This window comes from Bidens hawaiensis, unplaced genomic scaffold (assembly GCF_021521415.1).
Source record: "Bidens hawaiensis isolate Kalapana, Puna unplaced genomic scaffold, B.hawaiensis_p1.1 tig00026871_1, whole genome shotgun sequence".
Lineage (NCBI taxonomy): Eukaryota > Viridiplantae > Streptophyta > Magnoliopsida > Asterales > Asteraceae > Bidens > Bidens hawaiensis.
In genome coordinates this window covers 80,624-96,543 of record NW_027505083.1, presented here as the reverse complement: position 1 = coordinate 96,543, position 15,920 = coordinate 80,624, and the positions used below count along the sequence as shown (strand labels likewise).

Sequence of the window (15,920 nt, the reverse complement as noted above, 5' to 3'; positions counted from 1 at the left end):
TAATTTGAGACCCGTCTAGTATATGGGTAGTTCTTGAAAAGACAATATTTAATAAATAATCGATATACAAGAAACAATAAACCTATTACACACTATTAATATATAGTCGTTATACAATAGTCTTTAAAACAATTTTAAAGTAAAAGATTATTATAAATATCAAAATATTTGGAAAAAAAATAGGAAGTAAATATTAAATTAGCAAATTTTGAAGCATAAATTTTAAGAATGGTAAATATTATTTTACTATTACAAATTTGTTAAAAATGATGAGGTTTAATGTGAGAGTGACAAGTGGCAAGCATTGTAGCTTTTTATTAGAAAGTGATGTTTAGTTAAACGGGTCATGTTTGGTTCACTAGTCGTGTTATACATGCCATGCCATGTCGTATTAAACTAGTTCAGTAATAATCATCTAAAGCTCGCATTTAAAACAAGAACAATATCATATTATATAACGACCAAATTGAAAAGAGAGAGAGATTAAAAATCTATAAAATCCAAAACCATTTAAGATCTGCTCAAGACTCCATTAGCTGACTTTTTTTTTTTTTGAAATTAAACTTTCATTCACCACACCAAACGGTCTTCAAAAGAAGGACCGAAGGCAAAAAACAACCTTATAGCATATACAAAGGAGACTTACTCCAATCTTTTCAAACAATCTTCTTAAATTAGTTGACTTACTCCATTAGTTGACTGACTAATTAGTTGACTGAAGCATATTTACTTCCATGAATTATGCAAGTTAGATTACTTAAATCAAAATGTAAACAATTACATCAGGATACTAATTAAGTTACAAATAGGATGCTAATCATCCACTTGCATGCTACTGTTAAGACTTTTCCTCATCGTTCGTCTTCCGATTCCTGCATTTCCTTTTGTCATCATAGCAACGAATTCCCCGTAATCAATCCTTCCATCCTGAAACAAAACACAATATTTGTCCTCTAAATCATGTGCTTCATTCATGCATAACAAAATTCACTAAACTTGTTAAACTTACATTATCTTGATCGACTTCTTTAATAATATCCTCCACAAGAAAATCAGTCATATTATGATCCGTACACGCTTGTTGAAGTTCATCAACTGTAATATAGCCACTTCCATCCTTATCAAAATAGCGGAATGCAGAAACTAAATGCTCCTCGCGGTCCAATTTGTTGAGATGCATTGTAGCAGCTACAAACTCTCCATAGTCAATCGTGCCACTGTTATCCACATCAGCCTTAATAACCAATAATAAATTAGTTAGCTATAATATTTTAACTGTAAACATGATATTATTTTAATGCAAGAAAAACTAGTTGTACCGCATCCATAAGGTCTCGGGTCTCCGTGTCCTTTAAAGTTGAACCAAACCTTTTTAAACCCGCTTTAAGTTCATCAAACGTTATCGCACCACTGTTATCTGTATCCATTGCCTTAAACATTTCCCTTAAACCGGCTATCTCTTCTTCAGACAAGCTTTCAGCTATTACCTGACAACATACAACTAAAACACATTATGCGCACACACACAAGTATAGGAGGGCGTTTTTAGAACCGATAATATGTTGAGAATCAAGAGAAATGCATACACGTGTACATTTCGCTTCAGTAAAATTGAAAAACTAATGTTTATTCATCTCTTCCCCCTCTTTCTGTGATTTTATCTCCTCTCTCCTGAATTTTTTTTTAAATGTGCATATATATGCATTCAGATACAAGAATATTAACACTATTTTTTGAAAATAAATCTTGAAATACTGAAATCTACATGCATTTTAGTCAACTTGTATAATAAATATGACTTAATGCAGTTCTCGCTGTTCTCAACATATTGTTATAATAAGCAAGTCTTAAAACATATTCTTGGTTCTCAATATATTAGAAAGGTTAAAAGCCAAAATAAAAATGAAGTTAATAATTAGAGGTAGCAATTTTGACCCATTTACTCAGTGGTTATAATGCATTTGGATATAGTATATGCCTAACGGGTCAAATCACAATAATTAGTTAGAATAGGTCAAATGGGTTGAAAATTGGTCAAAGAGTAATTTCAATGCTTACAACCACCTCCTTAACCATTTTTATTTTCAAATTATTAGTGTAATATAGTAGTTTTTTAATAACGCCCTGCTTGCGGTGCGCACATATAATGTATATATGTGTGAACCCTTGGGTGGGCAAAAGTAAAATTGCACTAATTTTGACGTTATTTTACTAATCACGTGAAAATAACGTTAAAAGTGGCGGAAGGTTAATCAGGCATCATGTGGTGGCGTTGATAGCCGAAAGACAAGGGCACATGCACCAATCAGCCGGTGTCCCGATGATTGAGTGTTATGTGTCTTATGTCCAAGGCTTGATTCAAAACTACTATCGAGCCGGGGGTCTCACCGGAAGCAGCCTCTCTATCCCTATGGGATAGAGGTAAGGCTGTCTACATCTTACCCTCCTCAGACCCTACCATAGCATTGTTATTGGTGGGATATACTGAGTACGATGATGATGATGATGATGAGTAGTAGTTTTTTAATACTTAATACATTAACTATTTACATAAAATGGACAAAAAGTATGTTTACGGGTCAACCCAACCCAACCCAACCCAACATGTATATATGGGATCACAGCCCGTTAAATACAATTGGTACATAATATAAACATCCACGTACCCGCAAAGCCATTTTCTTTAACTTATTCATTGCAGAAAACTGCTTCAATCTTGAAAGAACAGCCGGATCAAATGCTCTATCAGGAGCAACGCCATTTTCACATATCCATGGATGACCTGTTGCACATACCAATATCATTAACACAAATAATACAAATCTCACAAATAGTATTTACTAAAACACCAAAACATACAGAGAACGTGATGAGCAGTTAACCGTTTTGCAGGATGAGAACATAGCATCTTCTTAATAAGATCCTTTCCACTATCCGATATAAGGGGCCACGGGTCTGATTCAAAGTCTATGTGTGCCTTCAAAACAGCATCAAATATCCCTTGTTGTGTTTCTACATTTAAGTTAAGAAAAGTCAAACAAACATTCAGGAAAGTCAACATAACATGAAACATAATAACATACCGGCCCAAAATGGAGGTACACCACTTAGAAGTATATAAAGTATCACACCGGCTGTCCACACGTCTGCTTCGGGCCCGTAATGCTTCAAAAGCACCTCGGGAGCAACATAATACAGGCTACCAACCACCTTCGTGAAAATTTGACCTGAACCCGTTAGTTAGACAAGTTTGGGGACTTTTACATACAAAAGTTAATTTGTTGGCTTTTCATGTGTTCTACTTTAGTATACCAAAATTAGGTTGAGTGGCTTTTTTGTAACAAATAAGAAAGTATATTGCTTTTCAATGATATTACCCTTATTGTTATAATTAATCATCAACCAGGATTCTTAATGAATAAACTAATAATTAACCATTAACACCATTTGTTCCTATCAAGTTCACCTGGCTTGAAGAAAACCGAGAGTCCAAAATCAATAGCCTTTAGCGAGAAATCATCGTCTTTATTAACCAACAAAAAATTCTCAGGCTTTAAATCTCTATGCATAACACCAAGAGAATGGCACGCCTCAACGACACCAACAATAATCTTGGTCAACTCAGCCGCCTTCTGTTCACTATATTGTCCCCTTTGAATAATCCTATCATATAGCTCTCCACCATTACAAAGCTCCATAACAATATGCACAAACAAAGGGTCTTCATGTGCACCCTTTATCGTGACAATGTTTTTCTGACCCGTTAAATGGTGCATTATTTGAATCTCCCTTCTGACATCCTCAACATCCTCTTTCGAAATTAATTTCCTTTTGGAGATTGACTTGCACGCGTAGTTTACACCGGTCGCATTCTCGGTGCATAAATACGTCGTACCAAATTGCCCTTGACCGAGCTTTTGACCCAATGAGTAAAGGTCACGAATGTTGGGAGTTTTGTGACCAAGGACATAGTAAGCCTGGTTGGCGTTGTGGCGGTTCATGGTGGTTTGTTTAGCAGGTTCTGATGTGGGATTTGGGTGTGAATATGGTTTTGAATAGTGTTTTTTGGTGGTTTTTTCAGGTGCACGGGTTTGAAGGTTTTTTGAATGTCTGTTATTTGGGTTGGAAGTCGACTTTCTTTCGGGTTGATTGACTTTTACTGCATTAGATCCACCACATGAATTGCCATAAAAACAATCAAGATTCTTCACAGTTTGTTTAAATATTTCAGCCTCTTCCTCATCCCATTATATTATCATGAAATTTACTGAACAACATAAGAACAATTAAATTAGCCACAGAAAATGCTCCTTGATGATATTATCATCATTCCCATATTATTAGAAATGTTTTTGAAACTAACACAAAAGGGTATGATGATGATGATGATGATGATGATGATAATAATAATAATAATAATAATGTTCTGAAATGAATGAAAGAATGTTCTGAAATGAATGAAAGAATGTAAACATATGCATATTGATGGGCGGAACAGTAATAAAGTACCAGGATGGATGAAGAGAAACTGACGTGACGGAAACGATGATGAATTTGATATGTTTGGATTGAAATGAAACAAAAAGTGGGATTTATGGTTGAGTTCCACTTCTTGTTTTCATCTCCCAGGTTTTTTCGTATCGTCGATTCTGATCTGGTATCGGGTATATCCATGCATTTACTTGCTAACATCTTTAAATATATTTTTGTTTTTGTTTTTATTTTTATTTTATTTATAATTTTATCGAAAATCTAACTACTATATTAAAACAATATATAATTTCAACATGGTCTTTAACTAAGTCATCCACATAGGAATACATCTCAATAATTTTTAAAATTATAATTTACACATAAGTTTTCATTTTTACAACACTACCTTGTTTTTAAAATGCTTGTAACTTACCAACTTAACTATGATGAATTGATGTTAACCTTATCGTTTTCTTAATTGGTATAGATTCACAAGATATGCTATTATGTATATTATTAAATTTAACTTTTTTGTTTTATTTTTTTAACCACCCGTGTATCATACGGGCTATATCCTAGTTATAAATATAAAAAAATGAGTGCTTGCTACTGCATTGTGTAGACAAAAAATTAGACCATTTATAATGACCGGAGAGTCTCAATCAATAGACTCAAAAATGATATAAAGGGTGATCACAGACTTAAGTATGATAAAAAGAGATTTAGTTTTCATTGGGTCAAATATAGAGAAAATTAGCGGGGCTAGATTGGGAAAGTTGGTTTTCCTTTTCATAATATTTTGTAATTTGGTGCTTTCGTAAGTTGGTGGTTGCTTCGTTTGATGAGCATCTTGTTTGTTGAATGACTTGATTGGATCGTAATAAAATTGGTTGTTCAAAAAAATTATATAAAACGCGGTTGAAGATCGATAACGTTGTTATCTCACCAAAAAAGTAGATATATGAATCAAGCGTGTTTATGGATTTATCTCATTTAAAGAATCATAATGCACAAGACATTATTGGCACCAAATGTCTGTAGAAAAAGAAAATGTGCATAAAGCATATATAATGTGATTTAACAACAAAGGGCCCCTAAAGTGTTCAAAAGGTGGAGCCACAAGTGGTGAGAAGCTTCATTGTACGCAAAATGGTATAAATTTAGGAGTAGGTTTGATGGTGTGAGTTTATTGTAAAACAAATGTGTTTTGTTTCACTATTAATAAAGTTGTGATATGTGTGTATCAATAAACTGGGGCCGTTAAATAAATCTATTATTAGTAAAATCATTAAATACACAACCCATGTGTAATTCCCCATTACCAACTGGCAACTGATGTAAAAGTACATTCAATAGCTTGGATTTAAACATTTCTTAAAGAGGCAAGCTTAAAGTGTTAAAGTTCATGAACCAGGTTGGTTTTATGTTGTTATGCGAGACTTTTGTTCAATAAACGACTTAACAATATCCAAACCACCCCCTCCTCTTGTCACAACCTACATGATTGCGGATTAACAATAGATATTAGGGCGTCTAAGACAATATTAAGATCTTCTAATGTTGCACGGTTTGTTCAAGGTTCTTTATTGTCTTTGTTCTAAAACAAATGCAATTTAGACATATGTTTGTTATATTGTTTTATGAATGTTAAAACTGTTAACTCTGTAACTGTAAAATAGCTTAATTGTTGAAATGTCTTCAAAACAATATGGTATGGACTTACACATTAAAAGGTCTTCTAGCAAAAGAAAGTAGACTTCAAACCGAAATTCAGATGACATGCTACTTGTGAGAAAATAACCGGATTAACCAAAACCATAACGGTTAACCGAACCATAACCAATTAACAGAAAAAATGTAGTTCAGCTTTGGTGTGTGGCTAAACCGATAACCAAACCAATATGGTTAGCATGCAAGTAATCAAGAAACCTTGTTCAAGCTTTGATGTCCCTGATAACCAAAACAATATGAATAATTTCCCTTGCAGTTCCTATGTTCAAATACAACATAATACACACCAAGATATCACTCGTATCTTCAAGAACTTTGGCTATTTTCATGTGTGGTTGAAAGTTTAATTCGTTATCGACGAACAATGAGAGCTCAGGTACTCTGGCTCGACCCAAGTAACCGCACATAAACGGTTCAAAACCGAATCAAACCGCATTACCTCATGTTTGAAATGATATTTGTAGAAACATGATGCATCATTGTATCATTGGTAAGTATTGATAACCCTTGCACCAAGTGTATCTAAATTCTTGACCATAGCCAAAGCTTTCAACTTCCCGTCCTCCCTAAACGCCTCCGCCATCCTCTCCCCAATCTCCCTCCCCTTCCCTTCATCATCCGTCACCGCCACCACCGTGGGCCCCGACCCACTTATCGTACACCCATACGCCCCCGCCTCCATCGCAGCCTTCTTCACCGCCTCCATCCCGGGAATCAACGCCCCACGCCTCGGCTCAACCACTTTATCCGCCGACAACGCCTTCCCTAACCCCACCACATCCCCAACCAACACACCCGCCACCAATGCCGCCGCCTGGCTACAATTCCACACGTGATCCTCAACCGTTACCTCCCCCGGCAACACCGCCCTCATCCTCTTCGTTTTCGCTTCAAATTCCGGACTCACCAACACAAACCACAAACTCTTTTGCGGCGGGAACTTTAACGATACCAATTCCAACGGGTCGTAGCTTCTGATCAACACGAACCCACCCATGATCGCTGGAGCAACGTTATCCGCGTGATACCCGGATAATTTAGCTTCCGCCTCTAAAGCGGATTTCACCAAATCCGACTCGGGTAACTTGCCGCCAAACATCTCGTTGACCGCCACGGCAGCGGCGGCGGCACTGGCGGCGCTAGAACCTAATCCGCTCCGAAGAGGGAGACCGGTTTTAATGGACAGAGACATTCCCACGGACCGGATTCTGAGTTTTTTCATGACAGAGATTGCAGCGATTCCGGCACAGTTCCAATTAGGGTTTTTGCTGAGCTTATTCGGGTTATGGATGGTGGTTATTTGGGTTATGGATATTCGGCCGGGTTGGACATTGGGGTTGATGGTGAGGGTGACGTAATCGCCGATGCCGTCGATTGCGCAGCCGAGGAAGTCGAAGCCGGGTCCGAGGTTGGCGACGGTGGCCGGGGCGAATGATTCGACGGAGGTGAAAACGGGTCTGGGTTCGGGTTTGGAATGAACGGAGAGATTGCGACGAAACGACGACGGATAAGGTTTTGAGGTTGTGATTAAGTTAGTAGGGGTGGTGAATGGAGGTTGAAGATGACAGACTGCCATCTTCACTTGGTGACCGCCACCGGCGAGGGGTTTACAGGGTTTTGACTTTTGACAATGAAAAAAAAGACTTTTTTTACCTGGTGACTTTTTTAAGTTGTTTTCAAACTCAAATCTCAAACATGTTTTTAGGTTTAGATCAAGTTATTTTTATGATGTTCTCTTTATTAACTTTTTTTTTTATCCTATACAAATAAATATTGATGGCCGGGTATAAATAGTATAGTTTTTGGTATGATTTTACTATTTTTAATTAGTTTATTGACTAACAAATGGTACTTAACACAGACTTTTGTATTTCAGTGTTTTGATAAGTAAAGATGTTTATGGAACTAGTTACGAGCTTATATTGGTGTCTTGGGATGATCAGGGTTGACGCCAACGCATTTTGAAGCTTAAACAAATGAAAAGAAAATAAAAATCTAGAACTTTTTCCGTTGCGACACGCGAGCCATTGAAGACCAGTCCCTCCTGATATGCGAGGGACTTAAAATGTGAAAAAGCCCTAAACCGATTATATCAGCTAGATTTAGTGACCGTTTGACATATCTTTCATACCAGCGGCTGTGGACGATCTAGGAGGCTATTTGCGTCATCCCGGAGTTCTCAGATCGTTAAAGCTTCCATTATTTCAACCGTTCAACCTATAGGCTAGCTATTCATCATGCAGGGGCAAAAGACTAAACAACTCGTGACCACTTCAGATATAAAGTTTACATACAACAACAACAACAGTAATGATAATTATAATAATAAAAAAAAATAATATATATATATTAAATCTTATATATATATAAACAAAATATTTAAAAGCTCTCTGGTTGATTCCTATATTATCTAAAGCCACCAGATTGTTATATTTGTAAATGGAGGCTTCTCATGTATTTGATTCGAATTCACAGGTATGGGTCTTACCAAACCCAGATAGCCCTTAAACAGGTTATAACATCTCATTATATTAAAATTTAATCTTACCAAATATTTGACATGAAAATCCTATAAAATAGAGATATATTAAAAATTAATATCCATTTTTTAAAAATATATTATTTATAATTAAGAAATTATTTTATAGTAAAAAAATAGCGGGACATGGGTCTCAACAAACCCAGATAGCTTTTAAACGGGTTATAACATTTCATTTATTTGTGTAACCCTTTCATTATCAAACTCTATAAACTTCCTTACAAAAATAAAATTAAAATCCAAAAAAATATATAAATATTAGAAACGAAAAATGAAAACAACCAATACAGGGGATAAAACCTAGTATATATATAAACGAAACATCCATATTTTCTCTCAATTCATGAGATTGCTTTATTTGTAAATGGTGATTTCTCATGCATTTGACCCGAATTCATGGATATGGGTCTTACCAAACCCTGATAGCCATTAAACGGTTATAACATCTCATTATATTAAAAATTAATCTCATTAAAGATTTGATATGAAAATTCTATAAAATAGGATATACTAAAAATTAATATTCGTTTTCTTTAAGATATTATTTATAATTATAAAACAATTTTATAGTAAAAAAAATAAACGGGTCATGGATCTCATCAAACTCAAATAGCTTTTAAACGGGGTATAACATCTCATTTATTTGTGAAACCCTTATATCATCAAACACGAAGTATATTATTAATTTCCTTACAATAAATAAAATTAAAATACAAAAAATATATAAATATTATAAACGTAAAATGTAAAACAAACACCACCCTGTAATCAAACCCTAATTTAATTTCTTAATATGGATTTAGTTACATTAGCGATTCTTTTTTCTTTTAAGTTTAACTTAAATGAAAAGTTTCACAAAATAATATCCATATTATAACAAATGAACATAAAAGAATAAATATAAAAATTAAGTAGATAATTTATTCAAAGTTTCATTAAAAAATGAACATAACCCAACATAAATTAATCAAAATAGGTTCAAGTATATTATTAACTTCTTACAATAAATAAACTAAAATAAAAAAAAAAACATTCACAATATTAGAAACGAAAAATTTAAACGAACCCCGTAATACGGGGGAGGGGGGATAAAAACTAGTGTGTATGTATGTGTGTGTGTGTGTGTATAACTTAATAGTTATTTATTTGATAATTTTAAAAAAACTAAAAATTAAAAAATAAAATTATTTGATAATTTAAAAAGACTAAGAAATGAAAAAAAATGTTAAAGAAATTAATGTGTCAAATAAAAAACGTTGAAGAAAGTAAAACTTAAGATGTGAAGTATGACAAGCAAAGAAAAGATGTTACGATTAGCCCAATCCGATTTAATCAAATTCACATATGCGTCTTATGTGGTAACACACAGAGAAGCAAAACAAGCTTTGAGTTCTAGAACTATATTTGTAACATCTCGGGAATACCCAATTCAATTTTGGGCTAAAAATGACAATTCTGAAACCTAGAGGGTTGAAAATGAAAAAATTGGTTTTCTAGACCCATCGCGCTACGCGATGGGCATATAAACAAGATCATCGCGCTACGTGATGCAGATTCCCAGAAATTAGAAAAAAAGGGGGCGCCGCGCTACGCGACGACTGTCACACCCCGACCAAAGGCGGCGGAACATGCCGAGGTGTAACGATTGTCCATAAGCACATGACACTAATTAAAGTGACAGTATTTAATAAACTCATTTCATTTCACAACATCGAAAATGTCACATAACAATTATCCAAAAAATAACCATAAACAAGATATCACAAAATATGGCAAATTGATATTGTTCATTTTTACTAATATCCTAAGGTCTTTGATGTCGTTTCCTTCACAATCATAAATCAACCAAGATGCAAACCTGCAACATTTCATAAAATAAAGTTTGTCAACACAAAGGTCGGTGAGAAATTCATAAGTTTAATCATATTAGTATATAATAAAGATAGCCACAAAACTTGCATACGAAATGATAAATAAAAGTGGTAATTTGGATAAATAGATATCGCTAAACACATTAGCGATATCTAAAAGAAAAGAAGGGGATGCCAAATAGTCTAGGATTTTATAGCTATCGTTAATTGTGTTACGTTAACGACACCTTGCTATAAGGGGATGCCAAATAGTCTAGGATTTTATAGTTCCACCAACCAAAAGCGATAAACACATAGGCATATAAGCATAGAACACCAAATCGAGCAATTATTTAGGTAAAGTATACAACCACGTTTGTGGTTTAAGATTCAAATATAAAGCATTTTGTTGAATAAGTATGAAATGTCACCCCCAAAATAAAAGATGGAAAATGGGGTATGAAGTACTCACCTTCAAGTAGTAAACTTGAAAGATGATAATTTGGAGATTTGTCGGAACGACGAGTTTAACGCACAATGCCTAAAAAGAAAAGAAGTCTTGAATTTAGAAAGGTTGTCTTGAAGGTCTTTAAACAAAATAAATGTTGAGAAATGTAAATAATTAAAGTTCAAGGTTTAAAATGTGACTATTTAAGAATTTATAATAATAACCCTTTAAAAATGTAAGTTTGCTCGAAACCGGGTTAAAGTATCTAACCTTAATATTTACTCAACCTATGTTAAGTAATAAGGTGGGTAAAATGCAAGAATGCAAATCCCTTTGGAATAAAGATACTAAAACGGGTTTTTTTTTTATCGAGTGTTCGGATTGTCGGTTCGGATCTTGATAATTGGTCAAACCCAAAGTCAACTTTCCAAAATATCGAATGTTATGAGATAACTCAATAAAATTTAATAAGACTTAACCAAGTATGTAGTTCCATTGTTTTAGAACTAACAACGCACGTTAAGCGAGTGTTCGGTTTTGTCGGTCCAAACTTTGTTATGAGATCAAGTTGGATCCAACATTTCCAAGTACTTAAGAAAATATTTAAAAATCAATTTGTAACTATTTTTAAAGAAATATACAAGTCTTGATGGCTAAAAAAACACACTTGTGTGTCTTAAGCGAGCAAGAATCGGTTTGGTTCGGTTTCCATCTTACAACAAGTTCATAGATGGTTTCCACATGTCCAAACACTAAATAACTTGTATAATAATGTACAAATAAAAAAATACCAAAAGTTAACAATAAAGTCTTTAAACAAAAGTTCGGTTTTCGGTTCGGATCGTGTTTCGGGTTAAGACCGAGGTAAGATTCTACAAACCCATAACCATAGAATTTGTAAAAATGATTTTAGAAACTTAGATCTAACACTAAGTATGTTTAAACAAACAAAACTAGTAACAAAGTCCGGTTTACGGTTTAGAGCTATTTACGGTTAAACCGAAGCATAGACTCTTAAAAACCCATAACCATGGAACTTGTAAACATGACCAACAAACTAAAATAAGCAAGATTAATATGTATGAACAAGTTATATAGATGTATATATATCAAGGATACGAAGTCCTCCATGAAGCCTTGCCTTATGGGGTCCGAAACCTCACCGACCGGAATCGGAGAAGTAACTACCAAAGGTAAACAAGGGGTGTATATTATATATATGTTGCACAACCATAAACAAGTATTAATAAGGCTACATAAACTAATTAAGATGAAAGACCAAAATCCTTCAAGAACACTTAAGAAGATAACCTTGAATCTTTGATGTTTGAGAGAGTTTTTTTTTTTTTTTTTGGACTTGTAGCAAGGGAAAATGAAGAGGAAAGGTGGTGTATATATAGGGTAATGTTGGTGGTCAAATATGGGTGTGAGACACAAGAGTTTTCATGCAAAATGGATCAAGACAAAAACACAAAACAACAAAAAAATAAATAAATAAATAATAAATAAATAAATAAATAAATAAATAAAAATAAAAATAGGATGTTTTCAAGACCCAACAAGTGTGAAACAATATTACATAAATCCATCATTTTGATTATAACATAAGCTTCGGTTTACAAATCGGGTCGGTTTACATAATAAACAAATACAAAAACGAATACAAACAAGACCCGAAATTGACGAATGTCACAGTATCCCCTACTTTAGGAAATTTCGTCCCGAAATTAAGATGAAGACGATGCTGCGAACAAATGTGGATACTTCTCTTTCATTTTGTCTTCTCGCTCCCAAGTGAATTCCGCGCCGCGCCGTGATTCCCATCGAACTTCGACTAACCGAATACGGCTACGCTTGGTTCTCTTCTCGTTGCGATCCATGATCTCAACGGGTCGTTCAACCAAGACCATCGACTCATCGACATGTACTTCGTCGAGAGGTATATGGAGATTACCCTCGGCTAAGCACTTTTTAAGATTTGAAACATGAAATGTTGGATGAACACCGGTAAGTTCTTTCGGTAGTTCGAGTCGATAAGCTACTTTTCCAACACGCTCAAGGATTTTAAAATGACCAACGAAACGAGGAGCTAGTTTACCCTTCTTTCCGAAACGAGCTACCCCCTTCCAAGGAGATACTTTTAGAAGGACAAGATCGCCAACATTAAATTCGATCGGTTTTCGCCGTTTGTCGGCGTAACTCTTTTGACGACTTCTAGCGGCTAGGAGGTTCTTACGGATTCGATCAATAACGTCGGTGGCTTTTTGAACCATTTCGGGTCCCGTGATTTGAGCTTCACCGACTACGTTCCAACTTATCGGAGAACGACATTTACGACCGTAAAGAGCTTCGAAAGGAGCCATCTCAATGCTCGAATGGTAGCTATTGTTATAAGAAAACTCAATGAACGGAATGTGAGAATCCCAATTCCCACCGAAATCAAGAACACATGCTCGTAGCATATCCTCGAGAGTTTGTATTGTACGTTCGGATTGACCGTCCGTTTGAGGATGATAAGCGGTGCTAAGATCGAGACGTGTTCCCAAAACTTCTTGAAGTGAACGCCAAAAATGAGAGGTATAACGAGCATCACGGTCAGAGATAATAGTCAATGGTAAACCGTGTCGGCACACGATTTCTCGAACATAGATTTGAGCAAGCTGCTCGACAGAATACTTCTCGCGGATCGGAATGAAATGAGCAGATTTGGTCAAACGATCGATGATCACCCAAATGCAATCGTTGCCCTTTTGGGTGTTGGGTAATTTAGTGATAAAGTCCATAGCAATGTCTTCCCATTTCCAAACGGGAATCGGTGGTTGCTCGAGTAGACCAAAAGGTCTTTGACGTTCGGCTTTAACTTTTGAGCAAGTAAGACATTTAGATACGAATAACGCTACGTCCTTTTTCATACCCGGCCACCAAAAGGTAGCACGAAGATCGAAATACATCTTATCCGCACCGGGATGAACGGAATACCGCGAATTGTGAGCTTCGTCGAGTATACAAGTACGAAGGTCATCGCGATTTGGAACCCACAAACGATTGAGAAATTACAAAAAACCATCGGGTTTGGTTTCGAGTTGAAGTTCGGCTCCACATGACATTTCGTCATACAAGTTACCTTCTTCAACGGAGGTACGTTGAGCTTGGAAGATTCGAATTTGAAGATCGGTTTGAATGACAACGCTTAGAAGCAGAACGGATTTAACATTAACCTTTCGACTTAGGGCGTCGGCGACAACATTCGCTTTACCGGGATGGTAACGAATTTCGCAATCGTAATCACTAAGTAATTCGGCCCATCGTCGTTGTCTCATATTGAGATCTTTTTGGTCAAAAATGTGTTGAAGGCTTTTATGATCGGTAAAAACCACACATTTCGTACTATAAAGGTAATGTCTCCAGATTTTGAGAGCGAAAACAACGGCACCAAGTTCGAGATCATGAGTCGTGTAGTTCTTCTCGTTGACCTTAAGTTGCCTTGATGCGTAAGCGATGACTTGACCTCGTTGCATGAGGACACAACCAAGACCTTGATGAGAGGCATCGCAAAATATCACGAAATCGTCGTTTCCATCGGGAAGGGTTAAAATGGGAGCATTGCAAAGCATGTCCTTGAGAGTACAAAAGGCTTTTTCTTGCTTCGAACCCCAATCAAATTGTTTTCCTTTATGAGTGAGGGAGGTAAGAGGCAAAGAGATCTTGGAAAAGTTTCGAATGAAACGTCGATAATATCCGGCTAAACCGAGGAAGGATCGAATTTCCGTGGGAGTCGTTGGAGTTTTCCAATCCTTAACGGCCTCAATTTTAGCGGGATCAACATGAATACCTTTGTTGTTTACGATATGTCCCAAAAATTGAACTTGCTCCAGCCAAAATTCGCATTTGGAGAACTTGGCATAAAGTCGTTCGTTTCTAAGAAGTTCGAGAATGGAACGCAAATGATGCTCATGTTCGGCTTTGGATTTGGAAAAGATGAGAATGTCATCAATAAAGACAATAACGAATTTATCGAGGAATGGTTTGCAAACGCGATTCATGAGGTCCATACACCGCAGGTGCATTTGTTAACCCGAAGGGCATAACCAAAAATTCGAAATGTCCATATCGAGTACGGAAAGCGGTTTTTGGAATGTCTTCTTCGCGAACACGCAATTGATGATAACCTGATCAAAGATCGATTTTGGATAAGCAAGTTGCGCCTTGAAGTTGGTCGAATAGGTCGTCGATTCGTGGCAAGGGATAACGATTTTTAATGGTGAGTTTGTTAAGTTCCCTATAATCGATGCACATACGAAACGAACCATCCTTCTTTTTCACGAAGAGAACAGGAGCGCCCCAAGGAGAAGAGCTAGGACGAATGAAACCTTTATTGGAAAGTTCTTCGAGATGGTTCGATAATTCTTGCATTTCTGACGGGGCTAAACGGTAAGGAGCCTTGGCCACAGGTATCGCGCCGAGCACAAGATCGATTCGAAATTCAATCGGACGAACGGGTGGAAGACCGGTGACATCGTCGGGAAAGACATCGAGGAAATCACGAACAATAGAAATATCTTGGATTTTCCTTTCCTTTTTGTATTTTGTCGCCAAGAGAGCCAGGAGCGGAGCATACTTTTGGCGGAAGTATTTTTGCGATTGAGAGCACGACATGAGATTAAGCCTTCTCGAAGTAGCTTTTCCGAAGACCTTAAGGATTTTACCGTTAACAAGCGGAATGAGAATGAATTTATCGAAGCAAACAACTTCGGCACGGTGCAAAGATAACCAATCCATGCCTACTATGACATCGAAACTTCCCATTTGCATCGGGATGAGATCGATGGAGAATTTATGGTTAGCAAGAACGAGAGTACAATCGCAGACGACAGAATTT

The 15,920-nt window shown here is 36.0% G+C and overlaps 1 protein-coding gene and 1 pseudogene across 1 annotated transcript; both read right to left on the bottom strand.

Moving 5' to 3' along the window:
* Positions 1–720: 720 nt before the first annotated feature.
* Positions 721–4,207, bottom strand: LOC143610565 (calcium-dependent protein kinase 4-like). The gene is made up of 7 exons (XM_077085011.1): positions 3,467–4,207; positions 3,084–3,227; positions 2,860–3,012; positions 2,667–2,782; positions 1,320–1,487; positions 1,010–1,234; positions 721–927 (listed from the first exon to the last, which is right to left on the bottom strand). Exons 1-7 carry the CDS (start codon positions 3,999–4,001, stop codon positions 814–816), a joined length of 1,455 nt encoding a protein of 484 aa, XP_076941126.1. The 5' UTR covers positions 4,002–4,207; the 3' UTR covers positions 721–813.
* Positions 4,208–6,688: 2,481 nt separating this feature from the next.
* Positions 6,689–7,780, bottom strand: LOC143610567 (homoserine kinase pseudogene; annotated as a pseudogene).
* Positions 7,781–15,920: the final 8,140 nt, after the last annotated feature.